The sequence below is a fragment of the Plectropomus leopardus genome, chromosome 15 (assembly GCF_026936395.1).
Source record: "Plectropomus leopardus strain MGB_pleo_1.0 chromosome 15, ASM2693639v1, whole genome shotgun sequence".
Taxonomy (NCBI): Eukaryota; Metazoa; Chordata; class Actinopteri; order Perciformes; family Serranidae; genus Plectropomus; species Plectropomus leopardus.
Window position 1 is genome coordinate 25743050 of NC_142190.1, and position 23122 is coordinate 25766171.

The 23122-nt window shown below is 38.6% G+C and overlaps 2 protein-coding genes across 2 annotated transcripts; one reads left to right on the forward strand and one right to left on the reverse strand.

Moving 5' to 3' along the window:
- Nucleotides 1-1158: 1158 nt before the first annotated feature.
- Nucleotides 1159-9200, reverse strand: grk1b (G protein-coupled receptor kinase 1 b). Its single transcript, XM_042499403.2, has 8 exons — nt 9049-9200; nt 5930-6636; nt 3802-3929; nt 3344-3501; nt 2694-2777; nt 2440-2564; nt 2113-2314; nt 1159-1977 (listed from the first exon to the last, which is right to left on the reverse strand). The coding sequence occupies exons 2-8, from the start codon at nt 6626-6628 to the stop codon at nt 1694-1696; spliced, it is 1680 nt and encodes a 559-aa protein (XP_042355337.1). The 5' UTR covers nt 6629-6636; nt 9049-9200; the 3' UTR covers nt 1159-1693.
- Nucleotides 9201-14040: 4840 nt separating this feature from the next.
- On the forward strand, nt 14041-22069 carry slc25a35 (solute carrier family 25 member 35). The gene is made up of 5 exons (XM_042499161.2): nt 14041-14565; nt 14709-14774; nt 14853-15005; nt 16927-17061; nt 18648-22069. The coding sequence occupies exons 1-5, from the start codon at nt 14185-14187 to the stop codon at nt 18816-18818; spliced, it is 906 nt and encodes a 301-aa protein (XP_042355095.1). The 5' UTR covers nt 14041-14184; the 3' UTR covers nt 18819-22069.
- The last annotated feature ends 1053 nt before the right edge of the window (nt 22070-23122 follow it).

Sequence of the window (23122 nt, forward strand, 5' to 3'; positions counted from 1 at the left end):
ATTTTGTGTTGCTTTGCAGTCATTTAAGGCTAGCTAGTCAGTACTTGTCAAAAACAGGCAGTAGATCCTAAAAAAGGTGTCATATTTACATATCTGTCATGTAGGATAACGTTTTAATCCCACCAAAGTTCCCCTAATTACTATCCAGCAACATATAAAACTGAAGAATTGTCTGCATGGTATTTAGGAAGATCTTGACATGACAAAATTTGTGGCAGCCTTTTAGAGTAAGCTCTATTTGCATAGCATTTTTTAAAGTAATACACTTAAGGTAGAACTGGGCGATGTGGAGAAAATTAAATGTCACAATACTTTTGACCAAATACCTCATTATCAATATTGTGACGATACTGTAGGGTCTATTGGTACTTTCACAAAATATTTACACAATGACATTTTTCATAAATAATCATCAGTAATGTGGAAATAATGACTAAGTGCATGAGGGCAAATGATAGAGAAGCTAAAACAGTCTGGTAAGCTCAGGAGATTACACCATTTTACTGGAATGCAACCATTAAAACCAGGAAAGACAACACTTACGATATTACAATATCCAAAATCTAAAAAAAAATACCTAGTGTCATATCACTATATTGATATAATATGAATATATTGTCCATGATACATGGACACATGATATAAAATCTTTTCTGTCTTATACTGGAGGTTTAATTAGTTGAACAGCCGCTTTTGCTGTTTTTATGTGCTAGATTCAGTGTTACCGTCTGTTTCATTTTTAACTGCATAATTCCCACTCCAAAGAGTCCTCATACTTAAATGATGCCATAGGTTGTTTGTCTGACTGTTTTGTTTTGAATGATCTTTGAAAGTAAAAAGTTTTGGGATTTTTTATGTTTGTTTGTTTTTCATTAAAATATTATTAATTATTATTATTATGGTTCACTATTTCAACTAGAAAATTACCTCTCCTTGAACAGTTTATTTTATTAATGGGAGTTAATTGAAAGTTGGATGGAGGGCTGGAACCGATGGACAGTCCACTATCACTGTCTTACCCTGGATTACACTGATCAAAGTAAACTTCAACGAATCTGAAAAAACGATTATTAATAGGCCTAAAAGGGGACAATCTGTGACATGGCTTGATGTGCAGTAAAGCCATGGGAAGGAGACTCAACTCATGTTTCTGCTTTGCAAGACTTTATTGATTGCTCCTCTATCTAAAATGTTTGCAGTAATAATAACTAAAATCTTATTTGTCATATAATAAATAAATAAGATTAATTATATTGTGTCACAATGTCAACACATTGGCTTCTTTTGGTCCACATAATTTATGTTACATAAACATTGCATATTGTTTCTATACAAAATAAGTTATTTAATTTATAATTAGGCTACTAAACAAAAATATTGTCATGTGGTAATATTACACCATTCATTATTAGTGTAACCATATTTACATTCTTTTATTAAATGATATTTCAAATATGTGAAGTTTCACCATGCTGCCTTTTTGACGTTAACACTAGAAACAATATGTATATAAATATATAAGTACATCATGATATTCCTTAATATGGAATTACACAGATAATATACATTCATTACAACATTAAAAGAATATTATACAAATAATAGATAATACAGATTAGATTATGTGGCACCGAATAAGTACATACTGAATCTAAATGAGTTTAATGTCAAAAAATATACCATCTGCTGCAATTCAAAGCAGCACACATCCTCCACCTTTGGCTTCAACGTAGTTTGGGTCGAGGTCATTGGGCAGCTTGCCATTCTCTCCCCAGACATTCATCTCACCGAACACACCTGTCTCGATTAACTCCTCCTGCCAGGGGATTGGGACGTTGCCAGAAGCAAAATCATGGTAGAACTCAGTGTCCTTGTTATCCAGGACCACACCTTTGATTGTGCTGAAGGCGCCCACATCGTCGATATCTTTGGCGTAGACCATTGTAGGACTCGGTACAAATGGTGGAGGCAGCATACCTATAGATGGAACACAGAGGACATACAGAAATTAAATTATGGCATTTGGCAGCTACCTATTATTTTTGTATCTTCACACTCTCTTGTGCTGATCACATTTTGAGTTTGTCACCTTAGTTTGTAGACGTCACCTACCTGCTTCCAGACGGCCCCAGTTAATCTCTTTGAAGAAGGGCTGATTCTTGAGCTCATCGCAATAACCATCTTTGAACCCAAGGCGTTTCTCTGGGTCTTTGTTCATCAGGCCTTCACAGATGGCCTTGCAGTCTTTGCTGAAAGCTGGTGTATATGACACAGGATCGTTCAGGATTCTGCGAGCTACCTCATCATTCTCAACCTGCAGAAAAACAACGTTTGTATTACTTAGCAACAGAGAGTTGGCACTGGACAAGAGCACACAAGTGAACTGAGGCTTCTTTTTGCATACAAAAGCCACCTCACGTGTCTACATATGTTCAGTACCTTCTCTCCTCGTACTCTAAAGGGACCTTTGGCAGCAATCATCTCATAGAGAGTGACTCCCAGTGTGAAATAGTCCACTGTGTAGTCATACATCTTCTTTTGTAGCAGCTCTGGAGCCATGAAACCTATACACAACATTTCCTACTGCTTAGATAAACACGGTCTACATGGTGGTACAGATTTTTTTTTTTTTGCAGTATAATTAACCTTTATAATATTAACGTAATTTTTACGTATTGGATTTTTTCACCTACCCGGAGTTCCTGCATATCCAGTAGTTTTGTCTTGTCCTGGTGGAAGTTCAACAGCCAGACCCAAATCTGACAACCGGACGTGTCCTAAATGAAAAGGCTTTGATTACAATGGTATATGACTACTAAACAGATAAGTAACTATAATGCACAGCTGATATTCACTCCAAACTAACAGTAAAAGAATGGCTAATCTATGGTTGATAACGCATGTCTGACTGCACTTAGTGTAGTAATCTTGGAGTTCATTCATGGCAATTAAAGTATGTCAACTGTGAGTGCTATTTAAAACTAAAAAACAACTGCAGATATGTTTTCTGATCATTTGTATTTATTTATTCTATTCTATATTTTTCTGTACAGTGATAATGACTGTGATTTGTCTAGTTGTTATGTAGGTTGATACATGTTTTCATCCAATTCCCTGAGCTAAACCTGCATTGGAGCATGTTTAGTGGTAAACATAGACTCTAGTTAACCTCGAGCCTAACATTTTGACTCAGGCCAGTTAGCCACTAAACCCACCAGTCCTGCTTTGTAATATTGGCCCTGAGAGACAGAGTCAATCAGTGTATTCAAAGGCCTTATTCAGATGGCTGAAGGTGGATAGGTATTTGCGGCTCTATAGACACTAAACAGAGGATATGGCTCACCTGCATCATCCAGAAGTACGTTCTCTGGTTTCAGGTCTCTGTAGACAATCCTGTGCTGGTGAAGATGCTCCAACCCACAGATGACCTGGGCTGTGTAGAAACATGCTCTTGGCTCATTAAAGCCAGGATTCTTTTCATCCACATTATACATATGAAACCTGTGAAAGAGGATGGGATGTTATGTTATGAAGCTTATGAAATCAAGAAAAGAGAGGAGAACCCACACAAGTGTAATTTAGTTATTCTCTGAGTTAAAGTACGATGCACCTGAGGGCCTAGGTGTATGTCAGCTGTGGGGTTTGTCTACTTTAGGCTTATTAGTAGAGATGAGAACAGTGAAACACTGTTGATGAGTACAGAAACCAGCATGTAACTTGTATTTTAAAGGCACAGCACTGAGATCTATCAGTGTGTGTGTGTGTGTTTGTAAAGCTGTATTGAGTATTTATAAAGAGCACCTGAGGTCTCCGCCATTCATGATGGTCATAACTAGGCAGAGGTCAGTCTTGGTCTGGAAGGCGTAGGCCAGCGACACAATGAAACGGCTGTGAACTTTTGCAAGGATGCGCTTCTCCACAATTGCTCCCTAAACACAAATCAAACATCAAAACATGATTAATCTAACAAAGCAAAAGCACAATGTCAACTATTAAAAACAATTAACTGATCAGACATTGACTGAGGACTCTTATCCTTTTGACTTGTCAAACACAAGTCCTTGGTTTTCAGTTAGGTGTAATAGACCTGTGGCCCCAGATGTAGCTCTTTTTTTTCACATGAGACATAGTGACATGTTTCAGTGGGAAAAGCACAGGTGCAACTAATAACAGTCATTGTGGTTGTGTTCAGGTTACGACACCATTGAGCCCAAAAAGACTTTTTTGATAGACTTAGCCTACATTGTAAAAGTTACATGTGTATATGAGTGAATACATTTCTTTAAATCACAACCTCCATGAAATGATGTATTTCACTATCGGTATTTCATTAATTTGGTCCGATAACATTTGGAAAATTTAGAAGAGCTGCACAATTAAATTACTAGATCCTCAATCAGGTTAGCAGAATACTAAACCAGAAGTTAGCTTCTCTGTTGTGAAAGTGTTTAGTGTGCCTGCTCTATGGACTAAATGATGCAGAAGATCTGAAAATGTTTTAACCTGGGAAGTTGAACTTTTTTGGCTTTATGTGCCACTGAGTAACTTTTATAAAAATGAACGGGGCCCTGCCTCAACCACTGTGTCCAGTTCTTTACATACTTCGATGTGCGTAGGCTACGCAAGGGTTGGCAAACCATAATGAGCCCCCAGTGCGCAGGTTAGTTTGAAAACTTGCAGACTTGATTTTCCACAACCCGAGAAAACCACTGCTGGTGAGATGTAAATGATTCATCACTAATATTTTGGTTACACCTGGGCTTTTCTATATGTCAAAATGTCTCTTCTTTTTATAAATAGCTTTTGTATGTCTTATCATTGCACCTAAATGGAAAAAAGCCATCATTATTGTTAGTTACATGATTAATTACATCAAACTATGTGCAAAGATACTGTAAACATACATGCAGCATTTCTAATATGAAGACCTTTTGGTATAGTTAAGTTATGCTGAATGACAGCCAGCGAATATTGTGAATACTGTGTTTAGAGATGTTCAGATACCATTTTGTCCTTTTCAGAACTGAGTTCAATACTTGAACTTAAGTATTGGCTGATGCAGAGTTCCAATACGATATCAGTGCGTTAAACAAAAAATAACCACTGTACTAACCCTGTATGGATGTGAAATCATTGCTATCTTTGGGTGAGTGTAAAACTGCTGACATATTTTTAACAGCTAACACTACTCTACTTACCAGAAGATTGATTCTTGTTCACTGTTCTTAAACAGTAGTTGCCAATGGATGCACATTTTAACTCTGTGTAGGCTGCTGATTTAGAGCTGCAAAAAATAATGAACTTGCAGGAAAACTGCTTTTTTATGCAGGTGTAAAACTGTATTAAAGTTCATTCATGAATTACAGGGTGTCAGATTAGTGTATAGACTGTACTTACTGACACTTGTTACAACATTTTAAGCAGTATCGGAGGCATTTCTAGTACTGGTATTGTATTGGAAGAACTCTCATAGTGTTCATACATAATAATGTATAATGATATACATTCTACATCTTCATATAATCTAATACTGTACATCCTGTGGCTGTGGCACGTTTATGTTCTGCTTTTGGTAATGCCCACCAAGCCTAACCAGTCTCTGTAACTCAATAACAAGAGAGCAGCCTTGTTGTCACAGTGCTGCTCTAACAGCAAGCGACAAAATGAAAAGTTCATTATCCACTGATGCTTTTAGAAGCAGTGGGCTTCAGTGTAGTGAGCTGCTTTGTGAGGTCTTTAAGATTAGAGTCACAAGCCTCTTTGCATTGAGCTGTTGTGAAAACTAAACCTCTGCACTCACTGGTTTATACACTCACAAGCTGTTCTCTCTCATTCTTTGCTGCAGTGCATGTCACTCTGTGTTGTGACTCTCTGATTTACACTATGAATGGCTGTTAGTGTGACATTGGATGTCATATCAGTGCTTTACCTCGTAGCCTTTGCGTTTCTTCAGCCTCTTTTTATCCAGCTTCTTGTTGGCGTACATTTTGCCCGTTGCCTTAGACTGACAGGCAAACACTTCCCCAAAACCTCCTTTACCCAGGACCCTAAAGTCCATGAACCACTCCTCATCAAAGGGCTGGCTCTCCAGCCATTTGAACTGAACAAAACGCAGGAAGTACATGCTGTTCTTGAAGCCATCTTTGGCGTTCTTCTCCAGGTGTTTGAGCAACTGCTGCTCGCTCTCTTTAAACAGGTCGCCACGCACGTTCTTGAAGTCTTCAACCACCCGAGTGACTGCCTTCTCCTCCAGGAAGCTGCAAAAATTCTTTGAAGCTGACTTATAGTACTTATTGACAATTCTCTGGGCCTTTTGTGCTCTCTCCTTCTCTTGGCTTATGTTGTAGTCTTCAATATCTTTCCACAGCTCTCCAGCATTTTTATGGGTTGCGTCACTTTCTAGAAACTGTTGGAAGAGGCGCTTACCAATGGGTTGTTTGATACACATGCTGTCAAAGGTTGTGTCAATAGATGTTTTCATGTGTTCACAATCTCTGATGTGTGGGAGCTTCAGCCTGGCGCGCATCTTCTTGTCACGCATGGAGGCTGCTGCAGCTCCATCCACACTTCCACGGGCTGAAACATAGGCAGAGTTTGCCACCACCGTCTCCAAACCACCGATATCCATGGTTGTACCTTTATTTGGCACACAAAACACCATTATGAAAGTTAATGAGAGTGCTGAAAAATGTCTACTGAACAGTTTAGTGTGTAGGATTTAGTGCCATCTAGTGTTGAGGTTGCAGAACTGAAACTTTTCCTGTGCACCAAGCGTGTAGAACCACGGTGGTCAACGCAAAAACACAAAAACACAAAAGGCCCAATCTAGAGCGAGTGTCTGGGTTGTCCGTTCTTGGACTATAAAAACAACATAGCGGACTCTGTGGGAGGCAAATATGCACATTTTAGGATAGTGAAGGAATGACCTGTCCTTCTGTCCCGGTAATTGGCTAGTATCGTTGACTTTGTTGGTTGGATTGGCTAGGTTTTCCAAGAGTGAGTGAGACTGGCTAATTTTAAGGCAACAATGTCAGAGTAAGCCAATCAGAGACAGAGTAATGCAGAGTATCGCCATCCTAGGAAACGTAAATTCACCTGTGGATGAGGACCTGCTCCGTAAGTAGATATAAACGGCTCATTCTAAGTTAATGAAAACACAACTATTTATATTTTCAGGTGATTATAAACTAATGAAAACATAGTTATGGATATATTATGTACCATTTGTGCCCTAAATCCTATGCACTGGACATTTAATGATCCTTTTAAAATCATGATGACATCCGGGTGGAGACTGTGATGACAGCAGTCTTGACATATTTAATACAAAAAAGGGATGGATTTTTATTAAATCTGCTTTCATGTTTTTTTTTTATTAATGTTACTACTGTCATCAATCATCAATGCGGAGTGCATTTAATATTACTTTTTCAGTATACTGATTTCTCGAGGGTCTGCTTTATATTGGATGTGGAGAGGGAATAATTTCGGGATATTGTGCTGCCCCCTGCTGTTTTGAAGACAAAAGTCACTGAAGATGACTTTTTATATCAGAAGCTGCAGACAGGGCAGGAAATTAAAAGCTTGCGTGCGCTTGCTTGTGCACACAATCACGCAACGCAAGGGATTTGTGGAACTGTGATTAAAAAAAAGCTTTAGCTCACGCTGTAGTCTTTTCTCATCCTCAGTGTGGTTCCTTTCTGTCTTGTCTATTCTGCAGATTACTCTCCTGATGCCCTGCATTGCATTGCAACATCAGGAAGGCAATTTCATAATATATATAACATACCAATGAAATGTTTATCCCTGTCTGCTTTGTCATCTAGTTCACTGTTTGGGGGATTTTTTGCATATCTTGCATTAGATTTCTTCCTGTGTTATTGAACATCGGTTTAAAAAGACAGTTTAAGAATGGAGTTTTTTCTTGTTGACGCTGAGAAACTAAAACATTTATTAAGGATCCTGCATGCATTAGATTATTCAAAAGATTACACCTGCAGTTATACATTATTTTATCTATGCGGTCACAGAACTGTATGCTGGGCCTTTCATGTGCCCTGCAACCTGTAGAAAAATGCATCTCCCTGCATTTAAATGGGACAGGAAATGTAAAGTGCATCACTGAACTGCTGTGTTAAGTCTTTCTGAGTGTATATTTCATGTGCATGAGGTGCTCCGCATTGACCTGGTACATTTAGTACCGAAAGTGATACTCTTGGCTGCAAAGGTGATTTCCTGGCTTTACATAATCCAATTAACACTGACTGTTAGGACCAGAGATTTACAACATAGATAATTGGCCGCCTTGTTAATTATCTTATGCTTTTAGACTCGTTTCTTTATGTGTTGAAAAAGGTGGAACTCTTTGTGGAATTAGGATCTTATGACGGATAAGACGTTTACTGTGTTGCTAATTTTACACTCTTTATGTACTTGTGGGTACTACAGCAATGCATCATATTCTATAAGATTAGCACATGTTTGTAGCATTGCTGTCCTGTAAAAAACACATATAGCAGTTTTCACACATGCATTTTTCAGCTCGTCCAAGGAAGTTTTAAATATAGATATTTTTTAATAACCAGGATAATTTACTCAACACATAACTTTTGCTTTATCTTAAACATCCAAAGTCACCAAATCTGGAGATGCATGGTATGGTTTTCACTAGACGGGAAGGGTGTGAATAGTTGTAATCTGAGAAGTAACTAAAGCTATCAGACACTTGCCATTCAGGAAAAAGTGCAATATATACCTGTGAGAAGCTGTTGAGAGGAAGTATCAAGTTGTTAAAATAGAAATAATCAAAATGAGTAGAAGTACCTTGAATTTATACTTAGGTACAGTAAATATGTGAGTAAATGTATTTCCATTCCAACACTGGTTAGAATCTAGAAAACAGGAAATTTTGCACAAATTCAGTTGATATTAGGGTTTATTTTTTAATTTTAAATTATGCAATAGTATTGATCAAGTAAAGAATCAGAAAATCTTTATACTATATACAGAATTCATACAGCAGCAGTTTATAGATGTAGATGCACTCACCGCACTTTCTTGCTGTAGATGGGAATCAATTGAGGAGTTGAGTACAGTAAATAAAATTCACCATCCAACATCCAGCGTATATTTTCCTCTCCTTTTGTTCTTCCATTAACCGGAACAAATAGAAATGCTCTCAGTCTTTGACCCTTCGCTCCTCGCCCTCGTTGCTACACTGTAGTGTGTGGCAAAGGTTGGGGCATCAGGTGGAGGTTTACTCTGCACCTGAAATCCTACTTGGTTGTTCATTAGCTGGTGAGGATTACACCCTGACATTATTGGAGGGAGCAATTCTGTAGAAGCTATTAGTGTAACTCAGCGGGAGTGATTACTGATGAGGTGCTCACTCAGTGGGCATCTTTACATTGTTCAACATGGAATTCATGCTCAGGTTCAAGGGTTTCAGGAGAACATAAACTTTGACCATATTCTTGATTGATAATTGTGCTATTATCCTTGTCGTATGTTTTGAATCATACCAGTGACAAATAATGAAGGCTGACATTTAAAGCAAAGTAAAATCACCACAATTTTGACTTGATTTTGCCACACAATCTGCTGACTGACAGTCTGACTCAGACGCAGACTGCAGACGGCAGATTGAAAGTGGATTGTCTCCTGTTAGTGTCAAGGAGCACAACACTGCTGAAAATCTGTACTCTGTGAACAACAGGATATAATCTTTGAACTACTCTATGTCTATGTAGGCTTCCATGCACAAGAGTTCATATCAAGTATAGATTCTGCATATGAATCCAGATCTTTTAGGAGTACATGCACGAGTAGGTGAGAAAGAAAGGATGTGGGTACGTTTCAGGTAAGAGGATTTAGTGGATGCTTGACGAAACAGAGAAGAGGGATTAAGATCATGAAGCCAAAGAGAACAGACACGTCAAACAGCAGATAAACTACATCAGAGCCCCTGTTTGAGGTGAAATAATTGGTCATTCATGATTACAGGCACAAAGCTATGTAGCTGCTGGAAATAAGCCATTTAGTTATGAGAGGAAACAGGCAGGAAATGCAGTGAATACAGTGAGTGCAGGCAGCTGTGCTGTCACACTGTGGTTTGCATAAGCAGATCAACACATATTGACCCAGCATCTAGTTTTACATTGCATATTGCATGCATATTGCAAATTGCATATTTGGCTTCAAAATCTAAATACATTTAGGATAAAAAGACTTGTGACTGTACTTTACTGCATGCATAAGACAGGAAGTGGGTTTACTTTTTCTGTTCTGCATCAACCACAATGTTGGCAATGAGTGTTGAAACATCTGCTGATCTGACATGTCTGTAACCTGAGGACTTAACATGTTTTAAATTTTGCATGCAAGGTCAGAACTTTGTGTTTAAATGTGAATTTAGCAATTCAGCTTGGTTCTTTGCATTAAAGGAGCAGTGTGTAGGATTTAGTAGCATGTAGTGGTGAGGATTGAAGATTGCAACCATTTCTCCTATGTGCCAATTGTGAACTATTGGCTAGAATTCCTTCAGTCTTCATTGTTAAGGAGGTTTTTACTGGGAGACAAATTATCTGCAGGGGTGTCTTTCTCTCCAAAACAAACAGACCAAGTGAGTAAAACAGGTAAAAAGATAGAATAAAGCAGTTTCATGTTAAAAGGTCTGTGTTTTTATAATGCTCTCATCGTGGAGGGGGAGTTAAGTACTGTGGTTGATGTGAATACATCAATGGCCAGTGAGTCAGTGTTTCGTTTGTCTGTTCTAGGCCAGTGGCATGTCCACACTTTTGTTTTTACTGGGTTGGCACAAGAAGGGCACAAACATATGCAGGGGTGGCATGAAGTACGAGCGCTGCTGCAGGCACACACCTCGGCATAGCTTTGATTAGCCATTTTTGTGTCCACCACCCATACCTACTTTAATTTATAACATTACAGTGTCTTACATTCCTGTTAATAGTTTAGTTATGAAGATAAATCGATCTACCAATCACAACACAACAGCATTTTTGTTGTAAAAAGTAGAAATTTCATTCTTTTGTTCTGCATTTTCAATTATATAGAGAAAGGTTAAAGAAGATCAGACTCAGATGTTGATAAATGTACGTATTCAGCCTCACAAGAGCATTAGGTCTCGGAATTTTATTAAAATTATTCATTTTTTTGCCATGTAGAGGCTGCTAGACATGTTATAGTTCATGATCTGACCTACATCCACAATCTGTGACTGCTTCAAAGTCAGAGGCTGTCAGGAAAGCTTGGATTTAGCCATACAGGAATGCATGACACTTTATGCAAATGAAGGCAAAATATTTGGAGAGAAAAACTGGTTGAATGAAAGTAAGATGGCACAATACAAATAGTGGCTTCAAAAGACAAAACCTTTGGCCCAAAACATAAGATGGAGCTCTATTTAGGCCTGTTTAAACCCACTTCCTCTCCTGTGCATCACAGTGGTGCTGTTAAAAGACCCTGAGCTCAAATCCTATTTAAAAAGGAGTAGAGGTGAAACCGCTTCTAAGTTCATGTCTAATCCAGCTCAGTCACAAAGAACAAAACCACCCAACCAGACAAGGAGTTCCACCGTGGGGTCATAGACACAGACATCTGCAAAAATCCAACCTCTTAACCTTTCATCTGTCAAGCCAAAGGTGAGAGCACAGAAATAGCATGCCTTTAATCACCTGAAAAGACAAGACAAGTATCAAATATCATCTGGGTTTAATTAATACAGTGGAAAGTAAACATCCCATTACATTTGAGCACATATTGGAGTAGTTAAAATACCTGTGATCCTCAGGCAGCTGAGCTGTAAGTGCTCCTCAGCTGATTAAATAGAGATGCGGTTATAAACAGAGCAAGAATTCAGTGTTCTCCCTCAGACAATAATCTCTAATTGAGAGTGACGGTGCTGCCCTGGTGACCCAGTATTTACTCACTTCACTTTATACAAATCTCATTTATTTTTTTCATTGTTTGGTCTTGTTTTGTTTATTCCAAAATACTGAGTATTATTATTATCATATTACTAATTATTAATGGTGTTTGGAGACGCTCAAAGCGATCTTGTGTGGCGTGACTGATTAGAGTAGCAGCCTAATTTTCTTTGAACATGAAAAATAAACCCTCACACGGATCTACTGATCCCAGCCATACACTGTGTATCTATGGTCCCAACTCTGTACAAGTGGGCACGTTGTGCTAATTATGGTCGCCCATTCCTTCGCGTGTTACTTTCCATTGGCTGAAAAGACGGGCGTCACGCTGAGGTACTAGTCTCCTACATGAGACGTTTAAGGAACGGTTAGAGAGTAAGTCAAAAAGAAATCTGCCATTTCCATCGCTACGTCCCATGTAAATGATTTAATTTATTCTTTATATAAATTGTATTGAAATTAATTAAATATGAAATACAAAAATATGTGTACATATTTATAAAAGCCTGTGTTCTCTCGCATTTTCCACCAAATAGCAGTTTTTGCTCAATTTTGAATGTCACTTGAACTTGCAGTGGTTGTTTCAAAGAAGTGAAACCGTTTCTGACAAAAAGTGCTTTAATGTGGAAACGATTAATAGCAAAGGGGAAACGACATTGCAGGAAAAACAGCAGTCATTTGTCAACGTAACTTTCCCTCTCTTGTCCAAAACTGAGAGGAAACTTGTTGTTGCTGTGATAAAATATGTTAAAGTGGTGTTAAGTAGTAATATTTGATACTCTGACTCTATAGGTATGTTCTGTGAATCACAAAATGTAGAATCCTTGTTTTTCCATCAGCCTGTGCATCAAAATTTGCTGACCTGATTAATTTATTTATTTTTCCCTGCAAATGCTTAGGGACTGCTTGTTATTTATCAGAGGAGATGGGGTGGTACAAAATGGGAAGGCACTTCGAATATTTTTTTGATCACTGGGGAGGGAGTTTGTTTTTTTGTTTTGGCTTAAGGGAGGGACATCAACCTTTGAATGGTTGTATTTTGTATTTATTTGAAATATCCTCAGAACACACAGAACTGCAAATGGGTATAAAATGTATGCTTTCTGTAAAAGTCTCCAAAATCACATCATATATCATAGCTAGAAACCATGAAATATGGTAATTTGTGGTAAAGGGAGAGTCATGCATTTTCCCTTAGTCACATGGAGAGGTTCAATAAAAAAATAGCTCCGGAGAGGTCATGATATTAAAAAGCAAAACAACGACATCACACCACAGTCAGCCTGCTACTCTGTTAAATAAAGTAGGCCACAGTCCATAGTTGAAATTTAAAGGAAAATGTATTTCAATAAACAAATAATCCATCAAAACATAGGAAATGTAATAAACCACAATAACAATATAATGAAAATTTAAAAATTAGAAAATATATATTTAACATTAATGTATTCATCGCCACATTATTTTTATTTTTTATTGTGTTAATCACCAGCAGACATCCCCATCTTTAAGAGGCTGTGCCAGGATGAGTGCAAATCTAGAGAGATGATACTGGTATCATACAAAAGTAAAAGACTTAAGGAATCCAGTTGTACTGTGCCATGCTACTTTTTCAGGGGGGATAAATAACCCTCCAGATTTAGGCTAAATTTTGGTAATGGAAAAACAGCATAGTAATTTCACAGGGGTCCCTTGACTTCTGACCTCAAGATATCTGAATGAAAGTTGGTTCCATTGGTACCCATGAGTCTCCCGTATACAGACATGACCACTTTATTCTGGTCGCATGCAGGTTTTTGCCGTCTGATTCCTAATAGAATATCTGTCTTTATCTATATGGGCTTCATAACGGTTTTGTTATGCAAAATAATGGAATTGAAAACATAATTAAAAATGAAATCATCTACGATTAACCGTTGAAATTATAAATTAATCGCGAACAAATAATCTTGTGACACCCTTCAAATTCATGCATAAAGAATTGGACCGAGTCTAAAATTTGTGGTGATTAGCAGGGAAGTTTCTGAATTCCGAGTTTTTGGAAGAGCTCGTGAAGTGCTCTGAAGTCTGCACGGTGATGCAGCTCAGCTGGTGAGAGATGTGTGGGGAGGGGGGTGTGGGGTTTGGTGTCAGCGTGTATCCACGATGTGGGAGGAGGAAACGGCGCTGAAAACTCCTCTGCCATGAAGGACAGGTCGGACTGATAGCAGCAGGCCCGAAACATCCGTCCCGCCGCCGGATGGTCGCGATGGATTTCGTGCTGAGCGGAGCTGCGGCCTGCGGGGCCTGTCTGTTCACCAACCCGCTGGAGGTAGTCAAAACGCGGATGCAGCTTCAGGGAGAGCTCAAGACCCGGGGCACGTACCAGGTTTACTATCGTAACGTGTTCCACGCTTTTTACACCATCGGTAAAGTGGACGGGCTGGCCGGCTTACAGAAAGGACTGCTGCCCGGGCTCGTTTATCAGTTTTTTATGAATGGAGTCCGGCTCGGCTCGTACGCCATTATTGAGTCCTCTGGTTACATCCACACTAATGGACGGGTTAGCACGGCTAAGACCACGATAGCCGGGGCTGCGGCTGGAGTGGTGGGAGCCGTCATGGGAAGTCCTGTATACCTGGTCAGTAGCTGGCTTTATTTTAGCCTGGGTGGGCTTGACTTTTTTTATTTTGTGCTGTTCCTTTAAGGTCTATCAGGCTTGATATTTCAAGGTGAGTTTGTCACTTGTTGAGAAAAGTAAACACAAAATGTCTCTTTTGACAGGTGAAGACTCATCTACAGAGTCAGTCTACCTCCTCTATTGCAGTTGGACATCAGTATAAACACCAGGTAACACAGCAGCCCAGGTAGATGGTGGTCAATGTGAGTGTCAACAGTGTCCTCACGTGCTCTTTCTCTTCCTGCCAGGGGATGATGCACGCCCTGGCAGCCATCTACAGAGAGCATGGCATTCTGGGACTGTGGAGGGGCTCCAGTGCTGCTGTACCAAGGGTCAGCGTGGGGTCTGCTGCACAACTCTCCACCTTCTCCGCCTCCAAGGAGCTGGTGATTGATCTACAGGTTAGAATATTTAACTGCTCCCGAAGAGGTCCTGCTGAGGTTTTATCTCCACTTTAAAGGTCCCATGTAACGCTCATTTTCAAGTGCTTACTTGTATTATTGGCTTTTTTAAAGACCATGCTGTAATGTTTAAAAAAACCACATTGTTTTTCTCATACCGCCTGCCCTTAATATCCCTGCCTTTACCCTGAAACACTCCATTTTTCATGTATACAGTTTTAAATAAACAACCATGATACTTTTTGTCCATGTAACAATTCAATATAACCACACGAAAATCTTTTGCTACTATGCTTTATCAAGCTTTTTATCCTCCACTCCAGTCTACAGTAGTGACATCACAAATTCAAAGAAATCCTGTTGGCTCATTTGAAGGCACAGTTTTTGGATACAGACTGTGTGCATTTTTTTGTGGATTAAGCATTTTGATACTTTCACACTATTTCTACAGCATTTATACCTGCTTTATTTTCAACAAGGAAATCTGAGTTTTTATAATATGGGAGCTTTAAACCCAGTGGTGATGAATGGAAACAGGCTGACTGAAGGAATGTTGATTTCTCAATAATCACTTTGTTTGCACGTCTTCCATGTGACTGCACTGTTCAATGATAAACATCTGTTTTTTGAGTCTGGCATAGCTCAGATAGAGCTGCTATGATAGGTTGAGCAGCCAAAAAATGAATTGGCAAAAATTGCTTTATGAAAAAGACGTGGTATTTGCTGGTTCTAGCTTCTAAAATGTTATTATTTGCTGCTTTTCCTTGGCTTATACAATAGTAAACTCCATCTTTGGGTTGGTAGTTGAGTAAAGCAAACAGTTAAAATGGTGCTTTGGATACATGTCATGGGAACAAAAAATGTCAGTTACCTAGATTTATCTAGATTATAGACTTAGTGGTCAGTTAAATAGTCAGCAGATAGACTGATCATTAAAATAGTCATTAGTTACAGGCTTGTGAAGAGACAATTTGCAGTCATGAGTCATGCACAGATTACGCAAGCAGTCATTGTAACACTGGCAAAGCATTTGGCCATTGCACTCTTCTAGAAAAGAAATTCGACACCTTTTATTGGCCCCCTGATGGAGCTTACACAACCAGAGTGCCAGTTTACTGGGTGTAAGTTGCTGCTGACCCAACCCCAGATCAACAAGGTCTTTCATACTAAATGTCTTCAAAAATGTTAAGAAAAGAATCTGGACATACTGGTCTATAGTTTACTTGTATTACTTCCTTGATTTCCTAGACTTCCTTTTATCTGTTCTCGTTTGTTTGTCCCATCTCCAGTTAGACAAGATCTTTCATACTAAAAGCAAGAACGAAAACAAAGATTGAACAATGATGTACTCGTTTCCTAATTATGCAAAAATGTTCCGGACTTTCTGTTGTGTAGTTTTCTTGAATTACTTGCTCTGTCTCCCAGATGTCCTTGAGCTGTTAAAGGTAGTCAGTGGCAGTAAGTAGTAATGCTGTAGTAAGTCAGTGGTAGACTGAGGGTGCAAGTAAAAGAGCATCAAGGTAAAAAAGTTTTTAGCTGCTGCTGTTTTTTAAAATAAAGAAAATTACTTATTCTTCAGTGACCATCTTTATAAAGCTAGATGCATAATAATGTTGCCTTTAAAAGTATACTTTAATGTTGAAAAACATCAGGTTTGCATAGAAAATGGTTTAGTCTGTAGCTACTGGATAGAGCGTGTGTGTGACACCTGCACTAATTCTAGAGAAATTCTTCTGTTTCACTGCATGAGGGAGATAATACGAGTTAAAAATAGAAGTGGCACACATAGCAGTACTGGGATGATCATATAGCCAGCTGCTATAATGTACTGGTGCGAAGAGTGTGCTACATCCTGTCATTTTTCACCTCTGTCATACTGCGCCTGGTAACCTCACTGTATTATTTTCTTCTTCTTCCCAAGGTGTTCCCAAAGAACAGCTGGTTGGTGGCATTAAGTGCTGGCATGATCAGCAGTGTGGTGGTGGTAGTAGCTATGACACCATTCGACGTAGTGAGCACACGCCTCTACAATCAGCCGGTGGATCATTTTGGCAAGGTGAGTAGAGAGACTGACATGTGTCATTGCTGTAGTTTTCCTCATATCAAATCCCATTTCCGATACCGTGTGCTTGACCCTTATTTTGTCAGCAATAGCTATTTTTTAAAGCTGATTTTTTTTGTGGCATTTTTGCCATTAGACAGGACAGAAGATCGATAGCGTGAAAGAGGGAGAAAGAGAGAGGATGGAATTGAACCCGCGCCCGCTGTGGCAAAGGCATTATTTATAGCAATAGCTATTTTTTAATGTACTTGTATTCTGAAATTGGCTCTTTTCGTAGTTGCCGGTGTAACTGGCGGGGTTCACCATTCCTGCACGAGATTCGTTTGACTGCCCAAAAACAAATTCACACGTTGCATTTCTTAAACAGTGGTCGCTTATGGTGTGTTATCTTTCCTTAGTGGTTGATACACAAGTACTTTCTAACAAACCCTCTGACCTGTATTGTTAAAACACACTTGATAATAAGGCTTGGTGATATAGCCACAAATGTTATCACAATAAAAATGTTCATATCAGTTGATTGATAGTTATTACGATAAATGTCTAAATACTATTTCTTTTAATTTAAGTTCAGGAAACCATACAGTTATCTGGGTTTAAACTCTCTATTGTCAGAACAAGACAAACACATGCCAACAGTGGAAAATCAACATAGGCAGTAATATATTATTTGTATAACACACAGTTACAAAAGTGATTCACATGAACAAAGTGCACAAGTCAAAACCATACACATCCATCCGTACACCCAAACCTACAAACAAACACACATACTGACACCCATCCAAACACAAAGACACGCATGCTGCAAAACTGTAACAAAATAAAATCACCAAAACCATCCTACGTCTACATCCTATGTCTTGGTAATCAACTAATTAGTTAATCCCAACATTGGTTTGGTAAAAAAAAAAAACCTAAATTCCACAACTCAGTGTTGTTGAAAGGTTATAACTTTGCCGTATGCATTGGTGATCGTATTAACTCGATGACGGTGAGTCTTGGTGACTGGACTCGTGTTCTCCTTTTTCTGTTTAATGGCTGGTTGCAACTAGTATGTACATTAGCGCCCCTGTCGTCCGGTATTTGTGTGGTTTAATTATATTGAACATTTATTATATTTCCCGCTCTGTGAAAATTACATTGTAATAATTGTCATCATCAATTTGTCACTCAGCCCTACTTGCTGTTACTGCCTGTAACCACAGATGTTAATCAGCTAGGACTGAAATCTGGACTGAAATATGTGGGGAAAAAAAGTTTTATAAAAGATTTTGTGACCCCAGGCGGGGTTCAAATGCTTGCCTTAAGTGATTTAATTCTTGTCAGAATAAGTTTCAAAAAGGAAAAGAAAAATCTGGGGTTTTGGAGCAAGAAAGACACTTCCCAGACTTCTGAAGCTCACTCCTCATCTCTGCTTGTGGCTCGAAGTTAGCCGTCTCTACCATCACACAATTGCATCTCCCACTGAACTGTTGGTGCCCGAGTTGCATTGCAGGTTCAGCTGACTTGATTTTTAGAGCTCAAACACTCATCACATCTAACAGGGACATTCATGGGACTTTCATTTTGTCATTTAGGGTCAGCTTTACAAAGGATTCGCTGACTGCTTTGCTAAGACGCTGAGGAAGGAGGGCTTGTTGGGACTCTACAAAGGCTTGGGAGCCTCTTATTTCCGGCTTGGCCCACACACCATTCTGTCTTTGTTCTTCTGGGATGAACTGCGCAAAGTGTACCGGCAGTTCAGATAACACCAGGGACAAGGAAAGTGGAAAATGGGTAACTCATTAAGCTCTGAGTGTGCAGGTTAAATGAGTCCTCATTCAATAAGGATGTTATTATGAGGTTAAAGAAAAACCAGGGAGACTGTCTTCACTCAAGAGCAAAGGTAGCATTGTACACCAATAAGAGAACACTTTAGTACAGTCAAAATGTGTCAGGAAGAAGGTGAATACGTCAAAACTGCACGTGCACAGATATGACGATAACCACCGCAGGAGCTTAGAAGATAACGCAATTAACCTCACATACAGTATACTGTATGTCAAACATTGTGACTCTTTTATAGTTCTTAAACTCTTCAGTTATGTCATTCCAAATTATATTATAAACTGCACTAGACACAACTCTGAATCCTCTGGAGAAATCATCGAATGTGGCTCACAGTTTGAGAAAATGAAAAGCTCTAATATTATTGATTGGTTCAAATTGACCGCTGCTCCTAAAATTGCTCCCTTCATGTCCTCTATGAATTTTTCCTATGCATATTAATATTTGTAGCTTTTAAAGAGACCGGCATATTGACATATACAAAAACGTTTTAGTAGCCTTTTTTTGTACGTTTATTTTTAGAGGGACATCCACTAAATTGTAATTATTACTGAAAAGATTAATGTGATGTAGCATTTTACTATAACCTCAGCTAATTTGCCCTGCTTATGCCCAGATGTGCTTTTCTAAAACAAGAAATATAGGGTGCAATAAAAGAGCATAATGAAACCCAAACAATTAATACATAATGCCAATTACAGTATGATAAACAAACATTAAAAGTAAATTGGAAAAATATAAGAAGTCACGGGCCAAACAATAACTTATGCATAGTTTTCAACCAGGTACACGGCAAGAAAATTAGTGTTTCCACACCAGGAAAGCCCATATGCTGTAGTAACATACTAAACAGTTTTATGTTTGACAGTAGCTCACTGGTGTGCTCCAATGTTACAAAATTATTTATTTATCTTCCATCTTTTAAAGATCTACTATCTAGAGTTCAAATGAAGAGGTGCAGTGGCAGAGCTCGTTAGTAGAGGTTCTTCGATGACAGACATTATGCGTAATCTTGGATGTGCAATGTAGATACAGTGCAGTTTATTAGAAATATGCTGAAACTATATTCTAGTTTATTTTTTCAAAAACGGGCAGCAGGCCACAGTTTTGGCCAACCCAATTCAGAGGATTCACCACCTCTGAGCACCTTTGGGAGGCTTGTTACATGATTACTTTGCACAGTTACATGATAAAATTGAATTTATGTAGCAGGTGGTTAACTTAACCGTCTCAGCAGAAACATCATTTTGGGTTTATATTATAACAATTGAGCTATTAACCCTTTTTAACCAAAATAATTAGTTTATTAATTGTTATTTAATTGACACCAACTTTAACCCATTATTGACCACATTTCAGTGTGTTTCTATGGCCTTTGAAAAACACTTAAGTTTAAAGCACCTAAGACATATTGAGGTATTGATTTAAGTGAAGACATGATGTCGTCCAGATTTTTGGGGTTGGGAGCAGGCATTAACATTATGTACATATTGTAATTGTTCTATTCTCCAGGTCAGCATGAGCAGACTCCAGTGCTACTTAGTTGCCTAAAAAAGGCATATAGCCAGAGTAAAGACAGACGAAATGATGAATCCAGTTAACAGTGTCTTTGTCATCACAGTTACTACACCAGTGTGCAGTAAATGTATGGTTCTGTGACAACTACAAAGTTTAGACCAATAGCTTGAATACCAAGAAAGGGACATTTTGAACCCCAAAATTAAAAAAAATGGCTCTCTAAGGTGTGAGCCACATTTGATGCCTTCTTCATAAACTGAATGATACTCTGCAAAGTGCGAAGGCTTTGCTATTACATCATTAGTTAATAGGAATTTCAGTTGCGACTTAACAGCGTTCAACAGGTGAGGACAATGTGTTTGTCATGACACCTGTGATAAATGTACTGTAGCTTTAAGAACACATTTGCCTCCTAACTTCCATATTCTAACACAGGAGACAAATGTTACTTGAGTTTTATTTTGTGTTATGAACTTAAAGCATTGCTCTCCTGATGTTGCCATTTTTATACTTTCAAAGTAACTCTGTCTTCTTGATGTGATGGCGCTCATTTGTGCCGTAAACGATGCGTGTTGTTTATTATGAGTATTCTAGTGGTCTAGGACTCTGTACTGACAGCAGTATTAGTTGTATATTATACTTCATATACTGAAGGAGCAAGTATCATAACTAAGGTTTGGTCAAACACATAAAATACAACAGTCTTTCCAGCATCAAATTACCAATCATTGAAAAGTCTTTAAATAATAGATAAAGCTCACTGAAACAAAATGATTCCTGTCAAGCAACCTTTGTGCCAAACCTTGTGCCATTTGTTAAGTTCACATCAAACCAGCCACATGCTAAAAATACCAAACTGGTTGATGACTCTTCAAAGAAAAAACAGATTATAAGCCAAACGGTGTGAACAATGGAGTTCTTTCATGACAGAGAATTTGATACGTCCTAGCAGGAAAAGCACAGGCGATTTAATTACATAAATGACGGCTGCATTCCACATCGGGGAGGCCCTAAGTTTGCTTACTGGCACACTCGATGGAACTGAGCCATTGCTATTGTTACCAAATTCAGCTGAGCTTTTCCTGCTATGTCAAGTCAAAATATCTGCTGTATAAAAGGTCTGTTACTGATCAGAAGGACCCCTTAATTTTATTCAGGGGTGAGACACATTTTTAACAATTTAACCTGATCTTAACATGGTATTCTGTCAGTATCGTGCTATCAACCTTTTCGTAAAGGTGATTTCTTCTGTGTGTGAATGGGAACCTGTTAACAGTGGTCCACAATGGCTACCAACATGATAGTTACTCATCAGCTAGTTTCTATATAAGTAAGGGTAAGAGGAAGTAAACATTATAATTTTGAAGAGAAGTTTATAAAGGTCTGATGAGGATGTCAAAACCATACAACATGCTAAATGTATTTTTGATACTTTTGTTTTGAAGTTGCTCAGTTCATTTGCAGAAAGAGTCTCTCAGGACTTGTGTGCCATGAAACTTCATGACGGTTCTAAGGGTCACATGAATGAATGTTACATTCAGCAGCTTGGTTATGTTTTATGAATGTGTTACAGAATGCACTACCTGTTACGGGCAGCCAACATCTCTGTGCCATGGACTTGAAGAGGAAATAAAATACTTTTTATTGACAGACATTGTGTTATCACCAAAAATATCTTAATTTCACAACCTTTAGTACTTATGCCTATGAGTGGTATTATAGGGAGGTTGTGGCTTTAGGTTCACTTCCTCAATTTTGAGGTTCATTTCCTTAAGCTTAAAAGAATGGACTAATCTTTTGAATGTACTACATTCAAAACTCACCAACTGATGAATTTCCCGACAGCTGGGATTGGCTCCAGCCCCCCCAACAACCCTAGCGAGGACAAGCGGTTTCCGAAAATGAATGAATGAATTTCCCAACTGCCTTTGTGATTTATAACAAATCAGAAAGTGCAGCACTTTGTGTTTTCCCGTTTCTAATGTTGTAAGTGACCTCATTGTGCACCATTGTAATTAACAGATTGGGCCCTAGTTTCCACCTGGTGCAAAGTGGCAAAAGGCACAACTGTTGTTGCTAGTGTCAGACTGCCGCGGTTGTCATTTTCACAGTCAGTGCCCACGTTGTGTACTTTGTTTGGTCAGGCACATTGTTGGTGAAGAAAGGCAGCTGAAAAACACTGCACCATTGACCAACAAAAACCTGGTCTAAAGTCAATACTGCAGTAATTTTCAGTTATTTAAAAGGAGTATTATTTTTACAGTAAGATGTGCCTGAGGTGCACTGATGGGTCATGGGTGGGTGTAATAATACATCATTAATGAGGAAAATATTTATTCCATTTTCTAAAATTTGAACATAGCAGAGGGTAGAGCAGAGCTGCTGTCCAGCTCCCCGTTAAGTGAGACGATGTTCGCATTTACGCACAAGGAGCAGCGCCACTTCTTTGATTATTTCAGAAGCTAAAAGTTTAGTTCTGTTGTCTCTGTCAAGAGGAAGTTTTTATAGTTTTCCTGCTTAAATGTCCCATGATTTTTTTACTGCAGTGACATTACTGCTTTCAATGTATTACTGTCAGCAGAAATTAGTTTGCTTCTCCAATTTGCTGAATCCGACATGTAAATAGCAGTGCGCTAGATACAGGCACTCCTGGCTTTTGTTTGAATTCATGTTACACCAAAAGTTAAGTTTAACATGCTCTAAATTT